At 37.3% G+C, this 25,268-nt stretch overlaps 3 protein-coding genes across 6 annotated transcripts; 2 read left to right on the top strand and 1 right to left on the bottom strand.

The window, feature by feature from the left end:
* Positions 1–3,710: 3,710 nt before the first annotated feature.
* Positions 3,711–12,413, top strand: LOC147278923 (bromo-adjacent homology (BAH) domain-containing protein). Of its 4 annotated transcripts, none has more exons than XM_086250510.1 (12): positions 3,714–4,102; positions 4,909–5,293; positions 6,034–6,202; positions 6,312–7,318; positions 9,554–9,580; positions 9,869–9,961; positions 10,089–10,167; positions 10,308–10,398; positions 11,235–11,340; positions 11,521–11,637; positions 11,753–11,834; positions 11,935–12,396. In XM_086250510.1, exons 2-11 carry the CDS (start codon positions 4,949–4,951, stop codon positions 11,801–11,803), a joined length of 2,085 nt encoding a protein of 694 aa, XP_086106636.1. In that variant the 5' UTR covers positions 3,714–4,102; positions 4,909–4,948; the 3' UTR covers positions 11,804–11,834; positions 11,935–12,396. The 4 variants fall into 4 exon arrangements, 3 of the variants coding, with proteins under 3 accessions (XP_086106636.1, XP_086106637.1, XP_086106634.1); XM_086250511.1 differs by having other exon boundaries at positions 11,753–11,833; positions 11,946–12,395; XM_086250508.1 differs by having other exon boundaries at positions 11,950–12,394.
* Positions 12,414–14,732: 2,319 nt separating this feature from the next.
* Positions 14,733–18,580, top strand: LOC147278924 (DNA ligase (DUF630 and DUF632)). Its single transcript, XM_086251862.1, has 4 exons — positions 14,733–15,775; positions 16,427–16,596; positions 16,853–17,076; positions 17,715–18,580. Exons 1-4 carry the CDS (start codon positions 14,797–14,799, stop codon positions 18,505–18,507), a joined length of 2,166 nt encoding a protein of 721 aa, XP_086107988.1. The 5' UTR covers positions 14,733–14,796; the 3' UTR covers positions 18,508–18,580.
* A 5,424-nt stretch (positions 18,581–24,004) lies between these two features.
* On the bottom strand, positions 24,005–24,949 carry GLB3 (hemoglobin 3). Its single transcript, XM_086251758.1, has 3 exons — positions 24,783–24,949; positions 24,560–24,690; positions 24,005–24,467 (listed from the first exon to the last, which is right to left on the bottom strand). Exons 1-3 carry the CDS (start codon positions 24,917–24,919, stop codon positions 24,169–24,171), a joined length of 567 nt encoding a protein of 188 aa, XP_086107884.1. The 5' UTR covers positions 24,920–24,949; the 3' UTR covers positions 24,005–24,168.
* Positions 24,950–25,268: the final 319 nt, after the last annotated feature.

A 25,268-nucleotide genomic window follows, 5' to 3' on the forward strand; every position in this document is an offset into this window, starting at 1 on the left:
CCCACCGAATAGTGAAAAAATGTTTAAAATTATCACACAACTATCGTTCGGTAGGCACTTGCCGAACATCCTATCATTATTTGGTGGGCATCTACCGAATATAATGCAAAAGTTCATCAGGTGTCTGCCGAATAAAATGCAAATGTTCAGTAGACACATGTCAAACATAATGCAAATATTCGGCACTGGTCCATCAAATACTGCGCAAATCCAAATTTGTTCATGGGATTTAGAACACAAAAAAGTTTGCACACAACCCTCATTTAAAGGCTCCAAAACAACGATTTGACTCTCTATTCATCAAAACAACCTTGATTTGATGATATGAGTTCAAAAATTGGTTTAAGATTTGAAGTTTAGTTATGAAAGTGAGGTTGAAGGTAAGTTTAGGAGGGAGGAATGTTGGGTATTATGAATAAGGGTATGATAGTAATTTGGATTTAATAAAATGATAAAATATTAATTTATAAAAATGATTGTTGGGTAAATTGAGAAGTTGAGTAAAATAAAAAAATTTTTGGGTATGTATATAATTTCTCTTTAACTATTTAGTTATATTTTCTCATACCCAAAAAAAAAAAAAATTAATTATATTTATCGATAGCAAAATTTAAGCTTAATTGCATCATCGATACACTAATTTTTCCCAATTCTTAATTTGGTTTGAATTAAAGAGAAAATTACATATTTGGTCCACTTATTTTATACATAGTTCAATTTTGGTTTACGATCTTTTTAAGTTCTGTTTTGGTCCACTAATTGTTTCACTTGTTCAATAAAGGTCCAGATTTGTTTTCTCAAATTTGTCCCGCCTTTTACCCTATTAAATCTTAGCCAAATTCAAAAAACATATACTTGTTTTAAAGCTATGCATCTCCTCTTTACAACCATATGAAGATCATTCAAATCGGAGTTCTAAAACTCAAGATAATTGTCTCCAAAGTAAGGTACCCGAAACTACCAATTTTTTGTGAAAAATTTTCAGATTTTTTAAACTTCACCAAACTTTAATTCTCTTTAAATCTAATACTCCAAATTGGTTCCTATGACTAAGAAATGATAAAATATAACTTATACTTCAATTATATATTAAAGCAAATACAACCAAAATGATTTAAAATCATAATTTAAATAGGATCGTGGATTAAAATTGAACTAAGTAGACTAAAATTGAACTTAAAAAAGATTGTGAACCAAAATTGAACTAAGTATAAAATAAGTGGACCAAATTTGTAATTTCCTCTTGAATTAAATTTTGTTCCAAAATGTTCCACGAAAAATCAATCATGCCTCAATTTAGTTCAAACGATCAACCTTGTATATTTTTTGTCCATTTTAGAGGCAAAATTGTCCACCAACTTTAAATTACCTTCCTCAACCTCTTCTCTTTCTATAAAACTTTGATTTTCAGCAAATACATGTTCGTAGAATTTAAATTATTTAATTTTATTTGAGGTAAAGTTAGTAATAATTATAAAGTTTGAGATTTTTTTTTGGAGAGAAAAGGTTGGGGATGATAAGTTGAAGTGGGTGGACGATTTTACTCCTAAAATAGACAAAAAATAAATAAAGTTGAAGATTTTGACAAAAATGGGACACAATTGACATTTCGTGGACCATTTTTGTACAAAATTTAATTCGTTGATCAAATTGAGATTTTGGAAAAAGTTAATGGACCATTGGTGCAATTTTCTCCAAAATTTATGGTGAATACCAAAGGTAAATATGGTAAATATTAACTTTTCAAACAGTGAATACCTAAGGTACACATGTTTAATCCCAAAGTATATGGCGAAAACCAAATATATAAATGGTGAAAACCAATGTATGGACTGTGCTTTCTAATGTATGAATGGTGAATACTAAATTTACAAAAATAAGCTATGAGCGGTGAATACCAAAGCTATGAATGTTGAATGCCAAAGGTAAATGAAAGAGGTACAAATGTTGAATGCCAAATTTATTACAAATTAAATACCAAATTATGAATGCTAAATATTAAATGTATAAATTTGAGCACCAAAGGCCTCGAGACTGAAAGGATCGAGTCTGTCTTTCCAGTCCTTCCTGTCCGAACAAGCAGCAAGCGAAGCGCAGCGAATAGGGCAAAGCTAGCCTTCCTGCCTACGCTATTGAGGAAAACCCTTATTTTGGAGCCGAGTAAATTGCACCGTTGGTCCAGTTATTTTCACTATTTTCCCAACTTAGTCCACGATCTTTTTTTTGTATCATTTTAATCCACTTTCTTTTCAAATTGCGCCTAATTAGTCCATTCCGTCTAATATTGGCTAACTGCCGTCAAATGCCCACACGTGACCAACATGTGAGGCCCATAATGGTCTTTTCCTACCAGATATATAGTATCCCTAACCTTTAACCTATTTCATCCCGCCATTTGCAGAAAAGAAAAAATAAATTTAGTTTTAAAATATTAAAACTAAAAAAGAAAAAATAAATTTAAAACAAAAAACAAGAAGATGTTGATCTACAATCCAGATCGCAGATCCCCCCTCCTCCCTCCCCCACCTACCCCCACTCTTCACCACCGCCGTCTCCCTCACCGATTGCTGATCCCGACACAGGCAACATCATCCAAGGTCAGCCAGCGTCATCTCTCTCATTTTTCTTTCTCCTCCTTCATCTCTCTCTCTCTCTCTCTCTCTCTCTCTCGCTCTCTCTCCCCCCCCCCCCCCCACTCTCTGATTGGGTTTTCTTTTCTGTTTTTGGGTTTGATTTTGTTCCTTATACTGGTGGGTTGCTCGGGGTTGGGGCTGGGTTGCTGGGTTTCTTTTTTATTTGTGCTGGGGTTGGGGCTAGGTTGCTGGGTTGCTAATTTTTTTGTGTTGCTGGGTTTATTTTTTATTTGTGCTGGGGAGACATGTCGCAGATGATGATAATGATGAAGGAGATGGAGAGACAACCAACAAGAAAAAGAAATTGAATGTAAAAGTAGCACCGTGTTGTACAACTCTCCTTTTTTTTCTTTCTTTTTTTTTTCTTTTTTTGGTGGGCAGAGGACGAGGAGGGGGCAAGAGAATTGATTGGATTGGGTTGATCTGCATATGCTTCCATTTTAATGGGTTGGGTTGGAGCAACCAAGTTAGACAAAAAATTAGACCAGCCAAAAACAGAGAAGAAATCGTCTTCTTTTTTTATTTTGGTATGAATGAAATTTTTTCCCATCTAAAGAAAGCTTCAAAGCAACATAGATTGCAAATTGAAAAGTTACAATCATCAACTTCCCAATTTTAAGTGAAAGCTTGAAGAAAGATATATGTTAGTTTACATATTCTGTCAAAATCTAGAAACATGTTTCTAGAAACGTAAGTTCCAATTTGAGTCCTCTTATGTTGCAAATCAATCTTTTGTAGATAAAATATCTCTTTTTATGATTCTTGTACGAAAAGGAAAAAAGAAGAGGATTAAGGAAAAACAAAAAGGAAGAAGAAGAAAGAAAAAAAAAGGGAGGAGAGAGTTGCAGACAAGAAGAAGGAGAAGAAATAAGAAAAAATAAAGGAAGAGAGAAGAAATAAAAAGAAAATAAGCATTTTAAATTTATTTTTTCTTTTTTAGTTTTAATATTTTAAAATTAGAAATAGAATTAAAAATGTATTTAATATGAAAAGACCATTTTATCCTTTTTTTTAACAGAATTTATAACAAAATTGACGGAATGGACTAAATAGGTAAACGTCGAAAAGAAAGTGGTTTAATTTGGTACAAAAAAAAAATCGTGGATCAACTTGGGAAAAATGGAAAAATTAGTGGACTAACGGTGCATTTAACTCTTTTGGAGCCGAATAAAAAAGATTTTATTTCCCTATTGGCCGTTTACTTTCCGTTAATGGTGTTTTTTGTCATTTCACAAATTAAAATTTTGGAGTGTGCAAAAAAAAATTTTAAGGTGTGCAAATACCAGCCCTCTTCTTTTTTATGAGGAAAAAAAAAAAAAGAGGAAATATCTAGATAGTTCCCAGAACCGGCGAGAAGACTCGTAAAAAAGGAGAAGGCGAGGGGAGAGGCGCGCTCATCGCAAGGGTTTTCCGATCAGAAACAGAACGTAGAAGTAAACACAACAAAACGACTATTCCCTTTCGAAACTGTAAGTTTTCAGCCATATATTCTCTCTAGCGCTTCAATTGCACTCTTCCAGTTCTCAACTGGACCAGCATTACTATGATTATGAATTCTAGGGTTTGTGAAGGCTCTGTTAAGTTTGCATGTTTTTTTTTTCCTAGGGATTCAGTTTTTGAGATTGGGGATGGTTCTGCTGAAATATAGTTAGATACGAAAGTTTCAAAATTTTATCGGAAATTGTTGTTTCTGAGCTCTGTTGGGTTTTTCAAGATCGCGTGTTCCACTATTTTACTTCTTAAATCAGAGGTATAAAGCAGCACACATTATTTTTCCAGGGAATTAGAAATTTGGGTTTCTAGGGGCTCTTTTTGTTTCAGCTGAAAGCAGTTTCAAATTCTAAATTGAAAATTTATTGAAGCTAATGTAAATTTGTTGCTATCATCAATCAGCTTTTGTGAGAAAGTATTTTCCTTAATGCGTAGAACAATAGTAATATTTTTATGCTCCAGATAAATTAAGGTAGGTATTCATAGAGGAAAAATAAGCCTTCTTGGGTGGAAATATTTAACACTATGTTTATCTCGCAAGGGTCCATTTATGTTCATGGACCATTATGCGTGTTTGCTGAAATTTATCATGTTAGTTTGATTATATATCCCCTTATAAGGGTTATCTGACGATTACTTTCGTTGTAATTTATTTATTTTGATTTTCTTTTAGAGACTAATATGCACAGACAATACTATGCCTTTGATTTTTGTGTACATTTGGAATTATTTGGTTGTTATTCCATGTGGAAACTTTATAGAAAGTTTTTTTCATACTTTTCAGGTTGAGGTTGTTGGTTTGTGAAGAGATCTGCTAGGTGAATATGGTAGAAGTTGAAAAAGTTGAAGACCTTGAGTTTAAGTGGGGAAAAAAGAAAGGAATTGGTGGGAAAAACAAGGATGTTCAGTTTTATGAATCATTTACTTATGATGGTGTGGAGTATGTTCTTTATGATTGTGTTTATCTTTACAAGAAAGATGAACCTGAACCTGAGATTGGTAAGCTTATAAAAATATGGGAGACTCGTGATAAGACAAAGAAAGTGAAAGTTCTATGGTTTTTCCGTCCTTGTGAGATTTCAAAGTTTATTGGAGATGAAGAGATACTTAAGGATGAGTTATTTTTGGCGTCTGGTGAAGGTTTAGGCCTTGCAAATATTAATCCACTGGTAATTGAAATTTGGTTTATATTTTGTAGCTATTTTTGTTTCTTGTATTGTTACAAATGGAATGATTGCTTTCTCAAAAACAGGGTTGGTATAGAGTGGTTCAAGTTAAAGTGGAAAATAAGATATCAATTAATTTTTAACTGATAATGATGTATAAATTTTGTTTTTTGGTCAATATATTTTCTGTGTCCCCTTACAAGTTTCTGTTATTATTGTCTTTGTGCTACTGTCAGTTCTTCTTTGTCAATCTTCTACTTCATTTGGCATCAGGAATTGACTAGTACCTCACCTTTTTATAGATTGGTTGAAGTGTTTGAATAGCGTTATTGACATATCCCACTTGATATTTTATCACTTTTATCTGCTTAGTTTTATCTCTGGTCGATTTCTTAAAAGTCTTTATAAATGGTGTGGTAAGTAGCAAGAGAGTTTAGATATATCATGATAAAGTTGTTGGATACCAAAAGCTAGAGTTAGGATGTTTTAACACTCCCTCACATTGGGGCCTCTCTCCATCACTTGAGTTCAACATATGGAGTTCAACTTATATTGGGAGGCCGCAATTACAGGGATTTGAACTTTGGATCTCTTTCTCTATTACCATAATAAAGTTGTCGATTTACTACTATTCCCAAAAGCTTAAGCTTTTAGGATTTTAGTCAACAATTATTATATGTTATGATATATTTATAATATAATAAATCATGTGCATAGTTGCTAAAAGTTTATTACCAAATCAGGAAGCCATTGCTGGGAAATGCAATGTCCTCTGCATTTCAAAGGACAAGGAAAATCCTCAACCTTTAGATGAAGAGCTTCAAATGGCAGAATTTGTATTTCGTCGAACCTTTGATGTTGGGCAGCTTAAAATCATGGATAAGATAGATGAAAAAATTGCCAGTATTGCTGGTACGTGTGCTTGTCACCCTTGGGTCTTTTGCAGTTTCACTTATGATTGCATGTTTTCTATTTCAATATTTGAATTCTTATATCTTTTATGTTCATGTAATTGTTGCAGTTAAATTCTTATTTAACAGAATGGATATTCAGAAGCCTGGTGGCATTCTGAAAGTTGATTTAGGAAAAAAGAAAGTTTGTGGGAATGACATAGCAATTAATGAAACAATAGTTCCCTCAAAGCAAAACTCAATTAAAGAACATACGCCTTTAGAGACAAATGGAAGCTGTATTGATAGTTCAACACAAAAAAATGATGATTTGAAAGTTTCATTGGTTAAGCAGAAACTTTCACTTGTAGAAAACTCTACTTCTGGTGTAGATTTAAAATTAAGTGATACGGATAAAACTAATGAAAGACATGAAGATGTGTCAAGTCCCAAGACCTCATTGGGGTCTAAAGTTAAAAGTGATGAGAGTGAGGATAAACTTGGTAAAGTTGTCGCGAGAAGGGTTGAGGTGGAAGAAAAAGTAAAGTGTACCAAGGATATTGTTGATTTGGACAATAGACCAATCAAGAAGGCGAAGGTTGATAGTAATATTAAAGTATCTAATGAAAAGAGGAAAAGTAGCGACCAAAGACATGTTGAGGGGGAAGAAAAAACTAAAAGTTTTGTCGAATTGGACCAGAGACAACCTAAGAAGGCGAAACTTGACAATTTAGTTGATAAGAGCAAAAGAAGCGAGCAAAAGCTTAGTAACGCCGATGGGAATGATTTAAAGGTTTTTTCACCAACTACATCTGTGGTTGATGATAAATCTAAATTTAAACATGTTGAGGATTCTCTTCGGAAAGACAAAGACCCTTCCAAGAAGATGAAGCCCAATGATAAGGCAACAATGCTTTCCAATGGCCAGTTGCCTAAATTATCTCCCAGACATTCTCAAGATAAAGTTGCGGAGGATTCTTTTCGGACAGGCAAAGACCCTTCAAAGAAGATAAAGCCCGATGATAAAGCAACAAAGCTTTCCAATGGCAAGTTGCCTAAAGCACCTCCGAGACAATCTCAAAATAAGGGCCAAACATTTGATGGCCAAGTATTGGAAGTTACTCAACGTCCGAATGCGGTACGTAATAGCACAATTCCCTTTTCATTTTAGTACAATGGTCTCTTTATTACGAGCGTTTCCAATGGTTGGGTGTGCCAATGCTATTTTTTGTCAAACCCCAATGATTCATGTCATTTTTGTGGGATTGGTACTTTGGGTCTTGCCAATTCTGTAAATTGTTTTATATGGTGGAGTGCCCTCATATTCTACCTTTCATTATTCAGGGTATTCCAAATGTTAAATTTTTGCAAATCTAGATGTTGTGCCATATTCGGTACAACTTTTCGCATTATCATATTTTGGAACATTAAACAAGGAGAAGGGCGATGATACTTTCTTTTTGGCACACAATTGGAGATGCTCTAATTGGGAAGAGGTATCATTTTGGGGTTAAGGCTGGTTGTGATGCTAGGTTATTGGCATTCAAAAATTGGCACTCGATTTTAGAACTTGTTTGGGAGTGCTCTTTTGATAAGTACTGCTTTTATTGGAAGCATGTAAATGCTACAAAAAGTGCTTTGACTATCTAAAATCACTTTTATACCTTCCAAAAGCACTCGCAAACAAGCCTTTAGTACTCGACTAGAGTTGAGTTCTACTTAAAAAGTGCCAAGTTTTTCGAGTTGGAACTCGTATATCACACCTATGGTGAATTCATACTCATATTAGGTCGAGGTCGAGTTGACAATGCCTGTCATGCGTTGCAAAACCTTTACCATGCTTTGTCATCATTGATAATCTCTTTGATACAATCAAAACATACATCAATATGCATGGTTCTAGCATAATGAACATGGTTCTTTGCTAAATGAATAACACCAATCATAAAATACTACCATATGCTTTTGTGAAATCCTCAAATCACCAACCAAACCACAAAGCCACAATTCGTTTTTCGTAGATGTAATCTACCATATTCTTCGCCTTAGTTATGAATGCCATTGTAGAATGTAACATACGGCCTCCAAAATATTGGACTTTGTGCTAGTGTAAACACATGGCTTGTGGTGGACCTCTGCTTATCGAAGTTGTCATAGTTTGAATCCACATATTTGAGAGCATCATGCTCTGAGGTGGACTTTTTGGTATAGCAATCCTATAACTTGAGTACCCGGTAGATACCTCAATTATTATTTCACAACACGTCATTGTTGCATCTCTGTATCTTTCATATGTCTACTCACCACACTAACATGTGAAATATGTTTAGTGCACACTATGACATACATCAAACACCCAACTCTATTTGGCTTTTGGCAATGCACACTCATCAAAGGTCATTTGACTCGCATCCCTACTCGAAATGAATTTTTGTTGCTTTGGAAAACATATCCTAGTAAGAGCTCTCTAATTTGGCTCGAATGCTCATTGTTATCTTTTCTCTTGCAACATGAGAGCTAATCTGTTTTTCCCTACACAATCAGATGGTGCTACATGCTTGGAGGCTATACTCCTAATCCTCCATTGTCATCTCCTCTAGTTTATGTTCTATGCCTTTCAAGGCCTTGTTCAGCTTTGTTTGATCAAAATCCCACCTCTTGAACTTGCCATGACCAGAAGTTCATCTTTCTATCAATCTTCTGCACGTCAAAGTTAGCATTTCAGACCTCTGCAATACGACTAGAGTTGAGTTCTACTCAAACTAGGCTTAATTGTGTGGTTACAGGGTTCTAGAACTCAACTCAAATCAACTTGCGGAAGCTATTCCAGATTCTCAAGCAAAAAGCAATCAAGCGTGAACATTTCAATTTGATGAATAACAGTAAATGAAGAACAACATGAGACACACGATTTTACATATTTTGGCTAAGATGCCTGGGTTCATGGGATAGCGACCAGAGTTTCACTATTTTGGGAACAGAAAGTTACAACACTTTACACACTCTTCTCACATAATAATGCAGTAGCACACCGACAATGAATCATTCAATCCTCAATACAATGGTAGAGGATTTATCAAGCTAAAAAACGCTCTTTGCTACATCTCTCTCTCTCTCTCTCTCTCTCTCTCTCTCTCTCTCTCTCTCTCTCTCTCTCTCTCTCTCTCTCCCCTTGAAAAGGAACTGTGTAATTCTCACAAAAAAAACTTTGTAATCTCTTTTAATTCGAGTGTTTGGTATTTAGATTTGCTGTTAATTCTTTCGCGTTATTACTTCCTAATTCTTCCAAATGAAAGATCCCAAAGCTTTTGCTATTATAGCATTTTGGGTGGAATTTAGTTCTTACAGTTTCTCATCTTTTTCATTTTGACAGGACACAAGAAAATGGTTTAAGGGACTTGTGAGTTGTTCTTTCTCACTCCTATTCTTTATTTAAATTGTCATATTTGCTTGTGAATCAAGAAGCTGCATGTTTTAGTTGACATTTGATTTTAGTGCTTTGATCCATTAATGCCTCAAACCTGTCTTTCCACTCTATTGCCATGGAGCAAGGAAACAGAATTGAGTATTTTTAAATTTGGCCCTTAGTTGAAAATGATGCCATTAAATGGAAAATTGAGTGGATGCTGTAAGGTGGACAATATCGTGGGGCATGTTGGACTGATGAATTGTCTTGTGTCAATTTCAGCCTTGGGAAGATAGAATGCAAACTGCACATGAGCAAGGAACCCTTGTTCTGTTTCAGAATCTGTATCCGGCTTATACTTCAGCAGAAGTGGAGGTAATAATTGTATCTTGGAGCTCTAGAAGAATACGTTGTGGTTTGGAGTATGATTTTTGTATTTCATATCTCACAACTGCTCACCCAAGGTAGCAACTTTTTTTTTCTGGGTTTTTTTACATTTCAGGATATGGTGTGGCATGCTTTCAAGGAACTTTGTACGGCCAAGATGATTCAGCAGACTGCAACTTCTAGCCCTCACTCTGGTATAAATAGATTGAAATGATTTCAATAGTGTAATAGAAGGACTTGCATTTCTTCTTGCTGTTGTTGTCATATAGTAATTTTAGTTTGTAAACACAGCCCAACTGCAATGATGTTTATGACATGTCTGTTCATGTTGTAGGGCAAGCTCTTGTTATTTTTAAAACTAGGGAAGCAGCACAGATGGTTGTTGAAAAATTAGATGAGGGCTGCTTGTTGTTATCCAATGGAAGGTATGTAGCTAGACACTGTTCCAATATCAGCTCATCAGGTTACGGCATAAACTCTCTTTCTGCCATTTACTCTTTATATATCTATCTTGGATTGGGTATATCTGTTTCCTCTGCTGCACTCCCCCCTAAATAATTCAGTAATCCCAAGACTTAATTTCGTACCTGTATTTGGGACAATGTGCCTCCCTTTGCAATCATCATTCATGATGCATTCTAGGGGCAACTTCTCTGATCTTATTCCTGGTGGCCCCTTCCAGTCTCTATTGATGGTTGCATATTTTGTTTGGCAAAGTATCCGCACACTTATGGGGGTGCCATTGACTCAATGACCATCTATGTAATGGTTGCACATTTTGACCAGCTAGCTTTTTTTGGTTGAAGAGGTTGCGCTTATGTGGTTCCATCTGTCTACTAGTCACAAATTTTTAACTTGGCTTGATCCACAAGTTATTCTCTGTTTAGTTGAGTTTATTTAAGGAGGGGGAAGTGAGGGAGAAGGATCTAAAATATTATGCTTTCCAAGTCCTTGCTTATGAGTTATGACTTACTGGGGATACTGCTAGATGCTATTTTATTTTTTATTTTTTATTTCTACAAATTGATAATCTTTTCTGTTGTGTCAACTTGCCCATCTAATCATTTCAAAACAGTTGAAAACAGATCATGTTTTACTTTTTCACTTGGTGTTATGTCTGCCTCTTGGATTTGTGATAATAACTGATTTTGTTGATGGGAGGAGATGGGCCTCCTTCATTCTCAGTGTGATTATAAAGCTAGTCCACTGCAAATAGGTTGATTGCATGAAGATATATAACTAGTTTTTGTACGATTTGTAGGCCTCTTGTTGGCAGCATAGGAACTCCTTGTTCCCAGGAAAAGAGGACATATTTTGTTGGTCATCTTGTTATCGAAAAACTTCGGCACCAAGTGGCACGGGAAATGGTACAGTTGTATCTCTCTCTCTCTCTCTCTCTCTCTCACGTGTACGCACACACCTCCTTACCAACCTGGCCCCGTAAAAGCACAAGCACGTACACACACTAAATAACATGTTTGTATTTTTTGTGGCTGCTTTGATTTTCTATTCTCATTTACGTTTCTTATGGTTTTTTTTTTGCCCAGAAAGAAGCTATATCTACTTCACATTGTTCTCAGCCTAACACTTTAGAATATGAGATGGCCATGGAGTGGTCCTTACTACAAGAAAGATCAGACCTTATGTGGAAGAACTTATATCAGGTCTTGGAAATATTCCATACAATCTCCCAACTTTAGTAATGTATGGGGATTTTGCTATGTTGCCACGTGTAGTTTCCTTTGTCAAACTAATTTATATTCTTATTTTTCTTTGTAGCAACATGGGAAGGAGTTGAGGAAACTCAAAGCTGAACTTAAGGCCAAGTGAACAGTGTGGCTTTGTGAACTAGCTTCTCTTGGTGAGTTTTACAACAAAGAAGGATCTCTCTCTCTCTCTCACCTTGCTAATTTCGTGAATGGAGCTGAAATTGACAAAGAACCTTTTTTTTTTTTTTTTAGTTCCAATTTCGGCAGAAAGGTGATGGTTCGGTATACAACTGTGCTATAAGTCAAGGATCTTGCAATTTTTTGGTTAGGTATGTGCGAGTATTTGTTCATGACTGGTTTCCGGGTGTTGGGAATTCGATCTGAATGTTTTGTTTAGCTGGCAATCACTTGACGTGCCCGGTTCAAATGAGCTCCATCATTGAACAAATATGTAAATTAATATGTATCACCACATTCTGTTAGCGAGGGGGAGTGTTTTTGTACAGTTGTGCTATTGCACCCGTCATCATCACCAATGCAATCACTACCTTTTTTTAACAGATGTGGCTTTTTAATAGTATTTATCAACTAGGTTTGCACATTTTTCTCCGACCAAACATGAAGGTTTTGTTTTTGTTTTTGACTTTTTTGATATAGGGGTAAAAGTCAATCAGTTCAATCATAAATAGATCAAGCGGATTAGGAAGACCAGCAAGACTAATAGTAAGACTTCATTGTAAAATTTAAAAAGAGTTATTGGTCTGTTGTAGTGCTGACTCACTTTTTTCATATATATGTGCTTCTTCTTATTGGCCGAAAATGACTTTGTTTTTGCCTGCAAAATGTAAAAGCAATAATTGAAGTGAATCTCTCTTCCAGGTTTCAAACCATTGAGAATGCTTTCTCGGAAAAAAAACAAAAAAAACAAAACAAAACAAAACAAACACATTGAAAATGCAAAATTGGAATGAAAATTTTAAGGAGATGGATCATCCTACTTTTGACACAAGTTGGGCCAAATTCTACACCATAATGTAAAACGGAATGGGCCATTGAATGAATTACCTTAAGAGAGCTTTCCAGCATTCCAACGCACCTAAAATTTGGTCAGTATAGTATTCTAACCAATTTCTAAAATTTCCAATTTGGCCTAAGAGTGTATAGTTACATGTAGCACATATTTAATGGACTAAAGATGGGAGCTCTAAACTTGAATGTATTACTTCCTTTTATTAATTACTTTTGATTACAAAAGTTTTCTCTCAAAAGGGAATAATGTTTGGGTGCTTTAATTAGAAACTCAAAATGAGAAAGAAAGTTAAGTCAAACCTCAGCCAGTCAAAAAATTAAGTAGAAACTCAAACTATCTATCTAACACTTGGTTGTCGAGCACTCGGTGAGAATTGCCAAGCGCTTGGCAGATGCATCTGCGCCAATCTCATCTACATCTATAAGTTATTCTCACCGAGCGCTTGGCAGATGCATCTGCACCAACCTCATATGCATTTGAAAGCTGCATCTGCAACCTAAACCTGCATCTACAATATAAAACATGTCATCTGCAAGCTAAAAATATGCATCTACAACCTAAAAAAGACATTTGCAAGCTGAAAAGATGCATTTGCAACCTAAAAATGTGCCTGCATCTACATCCACCGAGCACTCAGCAGGCTACCCAGCGCTTGGTAGTGCATTTTAACGTCTCTGCACGCGCATACACTGACAGATTAGGTTGGAACTTATTTTTTTAATTAGTTGAGTTTGTAGTTAAAAAATCTTTCAAAAATAGGACTTTGGAGTAATTTATTAATAATTTCATTATTTTATTGTTACAATGGGAGAAGATAACAAAATTTCAAATTTCCAATAGAGAAATTATAGTTGTCTTCTCTCTTCTCCTACTTCAAACCTTTCATTATGTAGTGCAACCTTTTGATCGAAACCATCTATTTTCTAGATTATGCTTTAAAGATCATCTCCGTAAAAAATTAAGTAAATCAATAATTGTTTAGCTATCTAAATGCTATCGAATAAATAGAGAGTAAACTAACTTTTATAAAAATCATATATTTATTTGATAATAATTAAATAATTAAATGGTTTTTAATTTGATTAATTTTTTTTAGAAAATTATCATTTAAGAGTGATCTAAAAAATGAATATTTCTCTCGTGACAATACACTATAGAATGGACAAGGATGAGAGAGGGCGCAAAAAAAAAAGAGAAACAGAAAACAGCTAACATTCCTCTAATGAGTAATTGTTGATCTTGTTTTTCACCTAATTCGCCAAGTGAATGTTTTACATGAAGTAGCTAATTAACAGTTACCTGCTGAATTTGAATAAAAATAGTGTACCTATTTGTGGCGTGGCAAATACTAGTCACCACTAGGTCCAGTACTCAGCGACACGACACCGTCTAACCTACCTCAAAAAATGTGACCGTTAATTTAAAAAATTCCGATTAGGACACCTCGTAATCAAACCGCGCGAGTATACATTCAATCCTCTACTCCCGCGAGTACACAAATCACTCCTCAGTCCTCACACCTCGCTGTGCTCTCTGCTCACACCTCTCTGTACGAATTTTTGGCAGTACTTCTTTTTTCATGCTCCTCCTCCTCCCCCCATTTCACTGCCTTCTGTCGCTTATTAGCTGAAAAAGTAGAAACCCTCGTATATCTCTTTCTCGTTGGTCTCTCCTTCACTCCCTCTGTGACTGAACAAACTGAGAGAGCTCTAAAAAGCTTCACTCTTTGTCATCCATGGAAGAAGCCACAGCATTTTAGGCAGACACCCATCTGCTCCTAACCCAAAAAACTCACATCAAAATCTCATTTTTTTCTCAACCCCTTTTCTGTTCCACCTCCCTCAAATGTCAAAAACCATAACTTTTAAGCTTCACTCTTTATCATCCACGGAAGCCACACCATTTTAGGCACACACCCATCTGCTCCACACCCAAAAAGGCAAAAACCCACTTCAAAATCTCATTTTTTCTCAACCCCTTTTCTGTTCCACCTCTCTCAAATGTGAAAACCACAACTTTTTGAAATTTGACTGTTCGAACTCCAAGTGTCATCTTCATCATCCCCAAGAACCCACGAAACCAAAATGGGCTGTGCGCAATCCAGAATCGACAATGAGGAATCGGTCTCGCGCTGCAAGGAGCGGAGGAACCTGATGAAGGAAGCGGTGGTCGCCCGGAACGCTTTCGCGGCGGGCCATTCCGGCTACGCCATGGCCTTGAAGAACACCGGTGCTGCGTTGAGCGACTACGGCCACGGCGAGACGCAAGAGACCCAAGAACTCCACCTCCACGAGCTTCCGGCGGACCCCACCACCACTCAGCCGCCGCGTCCGCCGCCGCTGCCGCCGCTCGACGACAACCTACCGCCTCCTCCACCGCCTCTGCCCAGTTTCTCTCCCAGCCCTCCGATCAAGAGGGCCACGAGCTTGCCGGCGATGCCCACTGAGGTTCGGAAATCGAGGATGCAGAAAGTTAACTTTGCCATTGCCGAAGAGGATGAGGAAGAAGAGGAGGACAATGAAGAAGATGAGGGCGGCAAAGGGTTTCAACGCCGAGAAGGATCGAGAAATGGGGTTGAGGAGATGAGGCCGTCGGCGGCATCGTTGTTGCCGAGGACCCCGGAGATGAAGGCGGTGCCGCCGATGCCGGAGTCTAAGGGAATGGCTTGGGACTACTTCTTCATGGCGGATAACATGCCTGGTCCTTCTTTGAGTGTGAATGAGGATCGTGAAGAAGGTGGTGAATTTGGTGAAGCTGAGAATGTAGTTGGTGGTGGTGGTGGTGATTTTGGTGATGGGGTTGAGCCAAAGACTCCGGAGAAGGTGGAGGAGATTCAGGAGAAGGCGGAGGAGGAGACTCCAGTGAAGGTTACAATTGAGCATTCGAAAACGGCGCCGCCTGACTTTCGGAGAGTAAGGAGTGTGATTCCCGGTGTTAGTTTGATGGAGATATTGACTCAGCTTGATGATCATTTCTTGAAGGCTTCGGAGAGTGCTCAAGAGGTGTCAAAGATGCTTGAGGCCACTCGGTTGCATTATCACTCGAATTTCGCAGATAACCGAGGTATAACCTTTTGCTGCTGAATGCTGATGCCACATTTTGGTAGTTCACTTTGAATTCCTTTTAAACCCAAGTTCTTTTTTTTTGTTCTTATATTTGTTCCATTCCTTAGGTTTCATGGTTGAGTTGAGTGAGTTCATTTGTTTATATTGAAGTTTAAAGCGACCCTTTTCTTCAAAGCTTTCAAGAATCAAATGTATACAAATTGTCTTACCAAAAAATGTGTGCAAGTATCTTGGCTTGGGATTTAAAGTACTAAAGTGGTTCGTCTTTAGTATTTCACACTACTTTTTGGAAATCTGATCTCAACCTTAGATCTATTCACTTTCTGATATTCCAAAGTTAAACTTAAGTACTATAGATCTCAACAAGATGTTTGTCCATATGGTGCCTCTACGGACTTGAAAAACTAATTGATCTTTAGTTGTCAGTATTTTACCCTTTTCCGTTATAAAGGTTGATGCTTTGAATCTCCCTGTTCCGGCACTTGAAAAATGTTAAATTAGCTTTAGGAAACTGCAATTGAATGACTGTTCTACAAGGGACATCTTTTTTAATATTGTGTCCCTGCTTCATTGTTGTTGTCATTCTTTCTATGAGATATAATCTAAATCATTTTTCAGATGCAGTACTGATTCTCGTAATGTTATTCAGGACACATTGATCATTCTGCAAGGGTCATGCGTGTTATTACATGGAATAGGTCGTTTAGAGGCATACCAAATGGTGATGCGAAAGATGAAAACTCAGAAGATTATGAAACTCATGCCACTGTTTTGGATAAGATGTTAGCATGGGAAAAGAAACTTTATGATGAAGTGAAGGTACATTGCATTAGTTTGTTTCATCATATCTGTTTGTCGCTTCATCTTCATTCACTGTTCTCATTCTGCATTCATGAACACTGTTAGTCATGGGGTATCTTTCTAGTTTAGATTGTTAATATCAGAAAAATGTACACTCACCACTCAGTTAAATTGGGAGAATATATTTTGTAAACATCTCGGCACAAGAATGTACAGCCTCCTATATGGTTATTCTCTTACGCTGAACCTTACTGATCTTGCTTTATGTTGATAGCAAGGGGAGCTTATGAAGGTTGAGTATCAGAGAAAGGTTGCTCTACTGAATAAGCAGAAGAAACGCAGTGCTAGTGCTGAAACCTTGGAAAAAACAAAAGCAGCTGTAAGTCATTTGCATACAAGATATATAGTTGACATGCAGTCCATGGATTCTACAGTTTCAGAAGTAAATCAATTACGGGATGAGCAGCTGTACCCTAAACTTGTTTCTCTAGCTGATGGGTAAGTTTGTAGTCCAAAATTTACATTGAGAAATCTCAATACTTTTTTGTTATATTCTTGTTGCCCCATAGTATCATCTTCATTGATCAGATTATAGTTTCTTTGTCCTGAAATCATTATGATTATACTTATGCATCAAGAGCCTTTCATGGTTAAAAATGCAAGCAACATATAGTGTTTTACAAAAGCATCATTCCTAATGTAGAAAATTTGAACTGATGATTTCCATTTCTGTAAGTTTCTGTGTTGAATTTTTGCAATCCTCTTTGGTCACATACTAAATGGTTTTGTAGTGAAGCCTTTCATCTATCATAGCACTGACACCATACTAGAGGTAGCAAAGAAAATTTTTAAAGCGGAACTTTTCCTTTTCTCCTGTGAGTCTGTGATAAATACAGCCATATATTTATTGCATTAGACTTTTTTACCAATCATAGGCATAGCACTCAATTGATGCAAACTGTGCTTGCAAACATAGGCATAGCACTCAATTGATTCAAACTGTGCTTGCAAACAATTATTGTACAAGATTGTTGGTGCGGAAGCTATTTTTTACTCCTTAACAGATTGTGGTTGTATGTTTATCGGATTGAAAGAAGGTTTCCTCTGGAAGTATATTAATCATGTCTGCAACTCAGGATGGCAAAAATGTGGGAAAACATGTGCACACGTCATGACAGTCAGCTGAAGATTGTTATGGACCTAAAATCCCTTGACATTGCCCAGGCTCCCAGGGAAACAACCAAGCACCACCATGACCGCACTGTCCAGCTTTTGAATGTTGTCCTAGAATGGAATTCACAATTTGAAAAGCTCGTGACTCATCAAAAACAATACATCCAAGCTCTTAATAGCTGGTTGAAGTTAAATCTCATTCCTATTGAAAGCAGCTTAAAAGAGAAAATCTCATCCCCGCCAAGAGTTCAGAATCCCCCAATCCAAGCCCTTCTCCACTCCTGGCATGATTTTCTTGAGAAGCTTCCCGATGAACTTGCAAAATCTGCAATATCATCCTTTGCAGCTGTGATAAAGACCATTATACTTCATCAGGAGGAAGAGATGAAGCTGAAGGAGAAGTTTCAGGAAACAAACAAGGAATATCGGCGTAAAGAGCAGGCATATCAGGATTGGTACCAGAAATACATGCAGCGTAGGGGGCCTGATGAAACGGATCAGGAGAGAGGTGAAGATACAAATCACAAGGATCCCCTCTCAGAGAAGCAATTCACGGTTGAGAGCTTGAAGAAGAAATTGGAAGAGGAAATTGAAGCTTACGAGAGACACTGTATCCAGGTGAGAGAGAAGTCACTTGGGAGTCTCAAAACTCGCTTGCCTGAGCTCTTCCGCGCCATGTCAGACTACGCTCATGCCTGCACCGATGCTTATGGAAAACTGAGGTCCATCACACAACCACAAGTTTCAAATGGCTGACCCCTAAATTGTGTAACATCTGTTTTGCTAGGAAGTAGGAAGTTTATCCAACTTTTAACTACAGACAAGTGTACTTTTTTGTGTGTGGCAAACTTGTTGCACCTGGTGATCTAATGTTAGTACTCTTTGTTCCTGTGGAAAATTTTCTGAAACATGCAACTACTTAGCCATGGTTTCCCACATTTTTGCAGCTCATGCATTATGCAGTCATGAGATTCTAAAGGAAAATTACATGTAGGCTATGTAGCTTTTTCCTTTTCTTTTGAATTAAGTCTTTTATTTCTCAATTTGGCTTCTAGTGGATGACTGACGGGCATTGTCAGCTGACTCAGCTAACGTGCGTGCCACAGAGAGATAGATCGTGTCAGATTAAAGTAACTGTATAGCAGGATATTGTGTCGTGTAATGTTTGTCTTTTTTATCTCGTTGAATCTAGCAACAAGAATTATCACCCCTAACTTGCTCTGCTGAATTTTCGTGCTAGCATGACTTCATGTTCAATTGAAAATCTTTTCTGGGATAATATTTATAACAAGTCATTAAATTTGCTCACTAATAATGTGGTAATATATGTTTGTACCTTATTTGTTAAGTAATGACATTTTATCACATTATTTGGTGAACAAATTAAGTGAAGGCATAGAACACAGACAATCAGTTTTAATACTAATATGGTCCCAGCCATCATCATCTTTTGCCACTTAAGAATGTACAAAAAAGGTGGGAAAATTTAATTTCCTTTGCTAATTCAATCATACATTATTACATGGTTGAAATTTTCAGAACCACCAATTAATTATAATGTCATCATTGTAATTTTCAAAATTTTCAACCCTTGCTCTGAGTTTCATTACTTTCATGCGATGCATGCTGGTACTGTGTAAATTGGGTAATACTTTCCCTTTCTAAACAGTTCCAGGCAATGGCAAATGCTTGACTTTTCTTTTTCCTAATTTTTTTCTTGGTTAGGATCCAACATGGTCAACGATATATGGGATTTTACTGAGAATATATATGTTTTTTGTCGAAATAGCAATGCATTAAAAAAGCCCAAAAAGCACATAAAATACAAAGCTTAAAGGCTAAAGGCCCATAACAAAATAAAAAGCTAATAAAAAGCCCAAACAAATAGGCTCATCCAAGCAAAAGGGGTGCTTCAGGAGAACCACGCCCCATGGATCGAAAGAAAAACACGTGAGATGGAAGGTAGAGAAGTCTACAAAAGCCCCAAGATCTCATCACATCAGCACCAAGCAAAAACCACCACTACTAAAGGAGCCAAAGAGACACCGAAAGGCAAAGAGAAGCCAAGGAACATAGAGGTGCGAACACTCATGCCGAAGCGCACATCTTCCAGTGATATAGCAATTGATTCTCTTTTGTGACAACCATGATCCAACCATCATCGCCGAAGGTCAAAGAGTAGTCTCGAATCTGACGAAGCTGACAGCCGGGAGGCGGGGACTGGCGGAAGTAGTGACCACCGAATGCTTGGCGACGAGAAACTTGAGAAAGAGAACAAAGGGAGGAAAGACCTCTATATCTGAGCATGTAGTTCAAGCAAAGTCACCACAAGAGGGTGAAAGAAAATCACCACAATGGGGTGAAGCAGCTCTCAGAAAGAGAGAATGAGAGCCTGGGAGTGAGATGGGAGGGAGAAAAGGGTGGATGCAGGTGAGAGAGAGGTGAGAAGGGGGGAGGGGGGAGATTGGGAGAGTAGCGGCTAACTCTCAAATCGGCAGATCTTAATAAAATTTTAGTTTTTCGGGATTTTTACTGAAAATATAAGTCCGAGAAGTTCGAAACTTTTTTCTCATTATCAATTAATTTTAAATTGAATATTCTAACTTTAATATAGTATTAGAGTGAATAATTCACATATAAAGACAATAATAACACGAGCTCTCATCACCTAAATATAATTAACTCACGTTCGTCATATGAAAGTCTATTGCAGTCTTGACTAAAAAACTCATTTAAATGAATTTTTTTAAGAAAATAACATGATGGATTGCATTTGCAGTCCTCTAAGTGCTAATAGGAATGTTTGTATATGGATTTGGAAGTAATTAAAATGCAAAAGAAGCTCATGAGAACACCGAAATGGTGTCTGATTTGCTCTCATATCAGTGAGTTAACTTCTTGCCTCACGGGTGAATCCAACATGCTTCTTCCATATTTGGCTATTAATGTAAACCATTCTAATTTCTAATCTTTGGAAAACTTCAACACGTAATTTTACTTTTCAAAGGGAATATAGTAGAGAGAGAAAGGTTGGCATGCGGCTTGCAAATAATGACTCTTTCGGCGGTCTCACTTTGACCCTTTAACAAAGTTTAAATTTGCTGACACACCCCTCTTCTAGCAACGCTAATTGGTCTGAGACACCAATACATCTCTTATGCCTCTCGAAGCTAACTTCATCAACCCAAGACCATGTCCTTTGCATATCATTCATTCACGTGCTTGCATTATTTAAATACATAATTCGCTCATCCCAAAGTCATGTTATTACATGTATATATAAACAGGCTTAAGCTAATCAATCCACATTTCCACAGCTTAATTAAGGTTCAAGAAACTTGGTCTGTCTTAGAAATGGGTATTAAACAGTGGTGCAAGTTACGCAGCCAAAGCCAAAGCATCAGGTTGGGAGAGCCCTACATGGCAAGCACTAATTACAACAAGTCTCAACCTGCAGGGTGGCAAACATTTTGGAAGAAATTCAAGAGGGATCAGAAGAAGAGAAATTTCAGTTCTAGTACTAGTGCTGCTGTTGCAACATCTCAGGCTTCTAATTCTTATGATCCCAAAACATATTCAAAGAATTTTGATCGAGGGATGGGATGGATGGAGCCTGATAACTTGTCTCGGTCTTTCTCAGCTCGTTTTGCTGATCCATCAAGGCCGGGTTTTGCATAAAAATGGGTTGCTGGATTGATTTGATGTTATGAATATATATGCCATAGAAAATTTAGTATGTAACTTTTTCATCTTGGTGTTAAAAACCCATTTGACCACTTTTTTTTTTAATTTTAATCTCTCTCTCTCTCTCTCTCTCTCTCTCTCTCTCTCTCTCTCTCTCTCTCAAATTGCACTTATCTGACTGAATAATCAGAATCTGATGGAAACGAGTAATTTGTGAATCTCCACATCAATAATGACCACATAACCTAGAGGGCTAGAGATAATGACAATTCTCATATCTGATGGTAACTTAGCCCAAAAAAAAAACATGTAAATGGTTGAATTTGGATCAAGTCCCAGTAAGATATCATATCTGATGCCTCAGGTGGTGAACAATAAATCATGGAAGCTCACTAATTATGCCTTTTTGTTTTTCTGTGCCACGATTTCAATGGTTTGTACAATACAAACCACAAAGACCATTTGCTATTGGTATCTGGGTTTAGACCTTAGTTTGTGATCTCAGTGCAAGCAAAGCAAAAACACCAGACTAAGAAAACCTTGGATGTTTCAATTTTCTTCTTTCTTTAGGCTCAAGGCTCGAGCAGATAAAGATGCTTCGAGAGGGCTCATGGCCTCTTTTATTTTTACCTTTCTCTATTAAAAGTGGAAGACACCATGATGAAAGAAAATCTTTTAAAATTTATAATTGTTTCTGTCTATATTTTGCTTCCTGCAAAGTGCAAACTAATTACATCAGTTGAGTGAGATTCTCCATTTTTTCTTTCGGGCAAAGCTTGAGTGAGATTCTCTCCTTGCATTATACGGATGGACTAAAACTAATACAAGTTTGAAACAGGGGCTAATTATAACTCTGCAGTATACAAATGAATGTTGGGAAACCAAGAAAACTAGTCTAGTTATATACTTCTGCACTTTTCTTCTAGTTATTTTAAGAGAGATTCCGAGTCTTAGTCTTGTTTACATCTAATTTTGTACTGTAGGAGCTGATATATCAGCCTATTAACAATGTTAAATTATTAGAGGAATCAGCATAAACCAGTTTATTACCAAAGTATGGAATATTAGTATCATTATCAACATCCCTGATCATGTAGTAGGAATCAGCATACCACACTATCTTAAGCCCACCACTTAAATAATTCCTTCCAGTCGATATCATTATACCTCCACATCCTAACCACACAGACTGCAATGTTAGATCTTTTCTGTTCTTTCTTTTTTTGGATAGGCTCTGCAATGTTAGATTTATATCTGCATTTTTCATTTGCATTGCAAATGAGCCACTGGCCTGACCTAACTTTTTGCCCTGGTTTTCCTTGGTTTGAGTTCTAATCCTGTGGGTAGTACTGGGTGTTAAGTGAGTCCTAAGTTCCTAGATTGTTGACATTGGGTTCCAACTAGTAACTTATGCAAAACATCAACAATTACAAGGCTTTATTCACTATAAAACTCCAAAGACTCACCATACCTTTCCCTCTTCAAAGAATATCATAGGCCAAGCAAAGCTTGCTTGACATCTAGTAGTAATCTCCAATCACATGGCAAGAATGTCATGCATTCTAAAGTACCACTCAATCTCCAATCTTCAATGTTCTCCAATTTTCAATCAGACAAGTGAAAATATTGCACAAAAAAACTTCCTGGAAGAAACTGTAGTCAACCACAATATGAAGCATCCATCCCAAAACCAATTGGCAATGGGAGGAGTAGCCAAAATCCTTATAAGCTACTATTATGCAAGGTTATACATTTCCAATGTAGGACAATACTCCATATTCTCACACGCTTTTGCACGTGTGACGTCACTTGAGCCAAACATGTAGACAACTCATATTGGGTGACGTGAAACACGTATGGCCACTCGGCCTAATACACATGAGAAAACCTGCTTTGATACCATGAAGGGAATCTAAGCATTTATCCCAAAACAATTGGCAATAAGAGGAATAGCCGAAACCCTTATAAGTCACTATGCAAGGTTATACGTTTCCAATGTGAGACAACACTCCACATTCTCACATGAAGGAACTTAGGCATCTATTCCAAAACCAATTGGCAATGAGAGGAGTACCTCAAACCCTTATAAGCCACTATGCAAGGCTATACTTTTCTAATGTGGGATAATACTCCACATTTTCACACACCCCCGCACGTGTGGCGTCACTTAAGCCAAACACATGAAAAACTCATATTGGGTGACGTAGAGCACGTGTGGCTACTCGGCCTAATACATGTGGATGAACCTGCTCTGATACCAGGAAAGAATTTAGTTAGGCATCCATTCCAAAACCAATTGGTAATGAATTGAGTAACGCAAACCCTTATAAGCCATTAGCAAAAGTCTCATATTTTTTATCTGAGATTCCTCTCGACAGTTGTTGGACCTTGACCCAAGTTGCATTTTAACTCCATAGTCTAATGACCACAAAACTAATGCCCACAATTATTTCTACACAGAATTTTGTAGGAATTATCTAGTTTTCCACAACACATAAATTTTGAAACTCAACTATTTACTTTCGTATTCCAGCTGAGCTCAAACCTAATAGCAGTTGAAGAACAAACAGAAGTATAAATCTATAATCTTTTCCATCATTTATTGATAAAATGGTTAATGTAACAAGTTGTACTCATTCAAGTACACAAAATCAAAGGGTTACCAAATATTACAATCTTGTTCCTCCTCATGACAACAATTGAACACTGAATATCAAATATGGAGAGATTATGTCAAAAGTTTTTACAAGCATGGTGGCTGGTGGTGGTTCCATGCTTACATGGAGGTTGCTGTTGTTGTTGTTGTTGTTGTTGTTGTTGTGTGACTTGTGTCTGGGTCTGACCCTTCTTCAACTCATCTCCAGCCACCAGAAAAAACGCAGTGTGCCTAAAAAAGTTGAACATTCTGAGCTTGGAGTCTGCATCAATATCTGGGGTGCTGTCCAATGCTGCTTGCATGTGCTGCAACCACCTCTCCGCGGCTTCGTGAGTAACCGGAAACGGACGGTGACGACCAATCAGTGCAGGATGGCCTGCCAAAATTCCAATTTTCCAATTAGACCACAAAAGTTTCAGTCTTTTACAAGAATTTGAATCACACAAAAAAAAAAAAAAAACACCAAACCTCTTCTCTGAGAGTAGAGGGGTGGTCCTCCCATTCTCTGCACGAAAAACTCGTACTGGTTTTGAATCGCGTCCTCCTTCTTCGAATTAGCGAAAATCGATCGAAACCATTCTTGTTCGTCATCGTACACCCTGAAAACGACGGCGAACTTAATTTCAAATTTAGTACCAATTGAATTGAATTGAATTTCATTTCATTTCATTTCAACCAAGCAAGAGCGAACCTGTTGTAGAAGTTGGTGGAGAGGTTGACGAAGGTCTGGAGCCCTAGTTTCTGGAAAAGGTTGGTCTCGTCGATGGCGAACGCGTCGGCCGAGTCGACTCCACTCCACTCGGCGGCCTTGGCTTGCAGACTCTGCATTTTTGCTTCCTTTTTCTCTCTTTGTGTCCACTGCGGAATGTGTTTGTGACGAAGACCGACTGAAAGAGCTCTTTATAAAGAGACGACGGGTCGCGTGGATTGCACGCACATTTTTTTCTCGATTTTGACTTGTTGACCAATGAAACTGGAGAACCTCAAAACCGTGGGCTTCTGTTGTATGGTGGATTTGCTGGTCCCATGCAATGAGCACACTATGAGCTAACCAATAGTAACCATGTTGCTTTTTTCGCGGGGAAGCAAACGATACGCTACTACTTGCAATTTGCAAATATAGTGGAAAATACACTGGCAAAAATAAAAATATGCTTGAAAATACCCTAAGCTCCCA

This window comes from Dryas octopetala, chromosome 7 (assembly GCF_963921425.1).
Source record: "Dryas octopetala chromosome 7, drDryOcto1.1, whole genome shotgun sequence".
In the NCBI taxonomy this organism is placed as follows: domain Eukaryota; kingdom Viridiplantae; phylum Streptophyta; class Magnoliopsida; order Rosales; family Rosaceae; genus Dryas; species Dryas octopetala.